Raw genomic sequence first — 6344 nt, forward strand, 5'->3', positions numbered from 1 at the left:
TACTCAAAAACTAATATGTGTGCATGTATGACGCTAGTGCAAGAATAACAACAACACACGTGTCTCTCACATATTGTTTGTCTCAAGTGTTGTGCTCTCAATTTCGCTCATTCCTTTTGCTTTAGCATATTAATCGGCGTCAACTCATGTATACATGCAGAAAAGAGCTCGAAATTATTTTGCGAGTGTGCGTATGAGCATGTCCGAAAATATCAGTGCAAGGCAACAAACCTTATTTAAGAGTGCCGATCACACTCTAAGTGCCGTAAACGCACAAATGATTCGGGTACACTTATTGTTTGGGTGTACCCTTGCCGTTCTCTGGTCCCGATGGAAGGAAGAATACTTAACATTACTGCAACAGCGCTCCAAGTGGCGCACCACAAAACCTGGCCTGATTGTCGATGACTTCGTTCTGGTCAAGGACGAAAACTTGCCTCCCATGAAGTGGCCCCTCGCCAGAGTGATCGAGCTTCTGTTCGGTGAAGATGGGGTTGCTCGAGTTGCCGTTCTGAAGACAGCATCAGGAGTGACAAAGCGAGCAGTAAACAATCTGTGTCTGCTTCCCTTTAAGGATGATGTTGAAACCCAGGCTTCCAACGGGGGGAGTATGTCGGGTCACGCAGCCGCAGCAGCTAATTTACTTAATTCGATCTCTTATATTAATTGCATCGCGAAAGGTAACTCTCTCTATCTAGCACTCTCGTTTTTTGTGTACTTGCATTCTTTGGCCCAGCATTCGGTCTGCTGTCCCTTTGAAAAAATAGTACGAATTCTGATCTCGACATTAAATGCTCTCTCGTCTCGCCTGATGTACTCTCTCTCGCTAATAAATTGTTAACAAGCCTAAAGTAGCCTGAAATTCCTGAAATTTTAATTTTTGCTGCCCTTCAAAGAATTTTCAATACGTCTATAAGTTTAGTAATCGCATCCATCGCCCTACGCTCACGGTGTCTGACCTTCAAGGCGGTACTCTGCTGTTGCTTCGTCTTGTCAGCACTCACATTTATGGGATGACATCAAATCATTGCAGTCAAAGCGAAGCAAGCCTCAAGTAAAATGCTACGTTTGTGTCTTCATTTGTTTCTCCACAAAGGCTATTCATTTGGAGTTGATCAAGGATCTCTCTACGGTATCGTTTCTACATGGCCTCAAACGATTTATATGCACTAGAAGAAGGCCGCGGCAGATTTGGTCTGATAATGCAACCAACTTTGTTGGCGCTCGCTATGAGCTGCTCGAACTAAGGCGCCTATTCCTCAGCAGTGATCACCAGAGAGCTACGTTGGGCTTTTGCCTAGCGGAGGCTTATGATTGGTGTTTCATTCCTCCTAGGTCGCCACACTTTGGCGGTCTTTGGGAAGAGGCTGTGAAGATCCCAGCACATTTTTTGAATGGAACTTCAATCGCTTGGGTGGATGGCAACGCGTGGCTTACTTGCAGCAGATCTTCTACGGCTTTTCCGGATAAATTCCGTAACACTGCTTTTTGTAAGCCTTAGAGATTGCCTGGGTTTCATAAGCAATGCATTCATCACAATAGTATCGCAAGCCACTTCTCATGTCGACTCCATCGCATACCATGCCCGAATAGCCAAAGCATTTTGCATGAAAAATATTCTCGCACGAATGGAACGGAATGCTCTGTTGTCCAACCGAAAGCAACGACTTGCATTTCTTTAAATAATAGAAAGCCATTATTGCGACATTCCGAACAATAGTGCAAAGAGAGTTAGAGAGCTGAAGAGCGTGAGCGGGAGTGAGTAAGCTGGGGGACCGTAAGATTTTGACGTTCCAACAACAAAGTTTTATGCGGGAGAGCGGGTAACTACCGTTTAGACTCTTACCGCTCCAAACAGTGTTTGGAAGAAAAGATGAAGGCAATTAGATAAAACAATAACAACAAACACTGTACAGAGATTATACGTGCAAACTAATTTTGTTAATTTAAACACAAAACAATCACTATGCACTCGCGAAGCGAACGGATGTTGTTAGGGACATAATAATGTAAGAAAATATGATTTAAGCTACGATGGCTTATGGACAAAAAGAACGAAAATTCGGAGCGCAAGACAAAAACGCGACCGTTCACTGAAAGAGCGAAATAGTTTACGTAAATATTTTATTATAATCTGATGGTACTAACTCTATTTGTGCGATTAAAGTTTCTATCAGCCCGTTAAAAGGACTTACAGCTGAATCGTATTGAAGTTTTAAGTGATGTTTTTTAGATGCTTTGCCATTTTGGCCTTGTAAATATTTTGTTAAAAGTTTTGCAATTCTTGCGTCATTTTGCACACATTTTCTGTAATATCCCAAGCTCTTCTAAGCTCTCTTTTTAGGTATAGGACATTTTATAATTGTAGACATTTTTTCGGGATTGGCTTTGATCAACATGGCACATTTTACTTGTTCTCTTAAAATGTCATCCATTGCTCTTTGGAATATTCTGGGGGCGTTTTTTAACCCGAAAGGCATTGGCAGGACTTCATATTTCCCATTGTTTATTGAGAATGACGTTTTCTGAATGTCTGTTTCATTTATGAGAATCTGATGAAATGCAGATTCGAAATCAGTTGTGGACAAGTATTTTGCCATTCCAGACAAAATCACCGAAGGGTTCTGCATTGGGTATCTATCAGATATAGTATTTGCATTAAGGTTTTTATAATCTATTACAAGTCTGAGTTTTGCAGTGCCGGTTGGCACTGAGCCCAAAAGTACGCGGAGGAGAAGAAGCAAGCGCATAGGCCAGCCGGATCAGCAGACCGAGTTCCCGAGCTCCCTATTCATCAATTTTTAAATTTTCTGTGAAGTGACCCTGGCTACACTGAGTCGTATATTGTTAACTGAGTATATTGTTAGTTACTACGATAATTCAACGACGGCGAGTTCCTGTGTTCAGGAATGTTGTTGAATTATCCATCGACGGTGTGTTCAGGATTTTTTTATCCCAAACTGAATTTCCTTTGGTTTCTCACTTTAGATTCGGATTTTTAATATAATATTCCTTTGATGGGAGAATGGTGTTTTGTTCAGTTAAGAAAAGTTGGTTTAAAATGATTCCGTTATTATAATTTAATTTCTCTTCTTTTCCGTTACAATTTACTACTCCATTAGCTGAATCGATCACATATTCAATTTTTTCAATAGGCTTTAACCAATTAATAAATCTGAGTCTAACCCTGAGTCTAAACCTGAGCAGGTTAACTAAAAAGACCAAGAAAATCAAACTGGGTAAGTGATCAAAATGGAGCAAGTGAGCAAAATTGAGCAATTGAACAAAAGAGAACACATAGGAAGAAACATGTTCACTAACTCAGCTTAGTGAACATCTCTTTTTTGTTCACTCACTCATGAGCAACCCAACACTACTGTGAATACTATTTTATATATGCGAAGCTAATTTTTATTTTTACAAATTTCTGTTCTAATATAGCACTATGTTGTCCCAGTGTCAATTAATATTTTTTACTTTATATTTATTGATTTTCATTCTTGTTTTCATTAGTTTTCCACCTGGATTAGATTTATTCGCACGTTTTCTTTGTTCAATTAAACACCTTTTTAAAAACTCCTTTTAAGTAGTGTATGTATTATTTTTTATGTCAAGACGTTTTTGCTCCAGTAGCTTATGTGTCCATATATAAGCTTAGTATAGATATCAAACAAGGAAGAACGCTATAGTCGAGTACCTCGACTATCAGATACTCGTTACTCAGCTAATGGGACCAAAGGGAAATGGAGATATGCAAGCAGCCAAGCGAGATTGAAACCGCGAGACCTAACCGTGATCTCAATATATGGTTATGTGGGCGGTAGACAGATTTAAGCGTTATGCGCGTTAGAGTGGGCATGGAATTTTTTTTTTTAATTAATCTATAGGTACGGAGGAGACTAATACATTTCAATTAAAATTTTTTATCTAGCATGAAAATTGTGGGCGCCACAGGTTTGGGCTGTTTGTGGGGGTTAGAGAGGGCCTGGCATTTTCGCGTAACAAACTTGCGCTGCAGATCCCATTTCTCTATTTTTGATAGTTTTCGAGATATCCGCGTTCATATTTACGTTTTTTTGAAGTTTGTGGGCGTTAAAGTGGGCGTGGCAAACTTTTTTTTTGGTCAATCGATAAATGTTAATGAGAACAATACATTTCAGTTAAAATTTGTATTCTAGGAGCCACAGTTTTGGGCGTTTTGTGGGCGTTAGAGTGGGCGTGGCACATTGCTGAAACAAACTTGCGCTGCGCAGGAATCTGCATGCCTAATCCCAGTTTTGTAAATTCTACAGTTTCCGAGATCTCAGCGTTCATACGGACAGACGGACAGACAGTCAGGCGGACAGACGGACATGGCTAGATCGACTCGGTTAGTGATCCTGATCAAGAATTTATATACTTTATGGGGTCGCAAACGCTTCCTTCTGCCTGTTACATACTTTCCGACGAATCTAGTATACCCTTTTACTCTACGAGTAACGGGTATAAAAATTTAAGCGACAAGTGTGATGGAAAGCCGTGAAACTATTTCTAAAACATTTGTTTTTGCTTAAACATATGATTGCAATTTCAGTTTGGGAATGACAAAATTGGTTTTTAGTGTATTAGTTATGCCCTTAAACGATATGTGGTAAGTCTGTTATAGGATATCAGTATTGCGGTGTTGCGTTTAAGCGAATCTCATTACCCACGTCAGATGCAAAAGCATCAACACAAAAACGCATATGTCGCATAATGAACGTATTTTGACCACTGTACGTGTCTGTCACATTATGAACATAGTTTGACCACTGTGCTTGCAAGAAGTTGCTGCGCAATGAGTTTGGTATATTGTGAGATCCTTCTTAGAACATGTCTACGACGTAGAATTTGACTACGGCGTAAAATATGACTGGCGCCTAAAAATCGTACGAATGAGGCGGCGGCGTTGTCGCGCTGTCGCCGAGTATAGTCCAGCTTGCGTGTGTAAAGAAGCATAGATCGATGCGTGGGCAGAAAATGCCAGTTAGTTGCATTAAGACAATTGCGCACGCCGGTTGGAATTCGCTTCACTCGGAAAGTTTGTGTGTCAACATGGAAGACCAGCCACAAGAAAATAACAACTCTGCGACATCAGAAGTGGGATCTGCTTTGCCTACAAATATCACCGATGCATACTTGGCAGCTTTACAAGTGCAAAACAACAACCTTTTGGAGATTATCAAAAATATGCAGACACCAAGGCAACTGACGACAAGGGGAAACATATAACTCTGCCAAAATTGTATCCTGAGGGAGCTGGTGCAGATGCCTCAGCTTGGTGTACAACAGTGGATCTCATTTTTGCTGATGAAATGCCCGAAGGTAGCAGCCTTATGATAACTTTAAGTAAGGCGCTAGAGGGAAGTGCATCACAATGGCTGTCCCAAATATGCTTTGCTGGCATCACATGGCCACAATTTAAAGAACTCTTCATTCAACGCTTTGTTGGCATCGAAACGTCTGCTGCCACACTGATGAAAATTTTGAACGGGCGACCAAAGTCTGGAGAAAGTTTCACCGAACATGGGAGCCGAATCGTCACCTTATTAATGTCAAAATTTAAATCTAATGATCTGGAGGAAATTGCGGTTTCACTAGCTCTGGCCCACATGGCACAAATTGATGACAATTTGTCGCGCTGGGTTTTTACAAACAACATTAAAACTCGGAATGAAATGCAACAACAACTACAAGCGCACACTTTTAAAGAACGTAACCTAGATGACGACGCATCTACAACAGGCCCGGAGCGTAAAAAGTCTAATTATCTCTCTCAAGTGAAATGCAACTATTGTGGAAAGTCTGGACATAAATATGCCGAATGTCGTGCTCGGCAGAGGACACCATCAAGGAAAGAGCCACCACGGAAGTTCAACACAAGGATCAAAAGACCGGTCAACTGTCAAATGTTTCAAATGCGACGAGCTTGAGCACTTCGCATCCGTTTGTCCAAAAGGACGATCGAGAGGAAACGACCGAGTAATCGAGAAACGTGTAGACATCTGTACCTTAGCTCCATCATTAGGAACAATAAGTAGTTCAACCGGTAAGTCCGTTCCATTTTGTTTCGACTCTGGCGCTGAATGTTCCTTGGTTAAGGAAAGCTCCGCCGATAAATTTAGTGGTAAAAGAATTAATAACATTGTTAAATTAAACGGCATAAGTAACGATTCAATATGTAGCACTCAACAACTATTGTGTAATATAAATATTGATCAATGTTATTTTGAGATTTTGTTACATGTAATTATGGACAAGTATTTGAAATATGACGTACTAATTGGTCGTGAAATTTTTAGCCAGGGCTTTGGCGTAACCATGGA

General features: G+C 40.5%; 1 protein-coding gene across 1 annotated transcript; it reads left to right on the forward strand.

Annotated features, from left to right (window-relative positions):
* Positions 1-277: 277 nt before the first annotated feature.
* On the forward strand, positions 278-6004 carry LOC139352849 (uncharacterized). Its single transcript, XM_070995487.1, has 2 exons — positions 278-608; positions 5859-6004. The coding sequence occupies exons 1-2, from the start codon at positions 278-280 to the stop codon at positions 6002-6004; spliced, it is 477 nt and encodes a 158-aa protein (XP_070851588.1).
* Positions 6005-6344: the final 340 nt, after the last annotated feature.

This window comes from Drosophila suzukii, chromosome 3, assembly GCF_043229965.1.
Source record: "Drosophila suzukii chromosome 3, CBGP_Dsuzu_IsoJpt1.0, whole genome shotgun sequence".
Taxonomy (NCBI): Eukaryota; Metazoa; Arthropoda; class Insecta; order Diptera; family Drosophilidae; genus Drosophila; species Drosophila suzukii.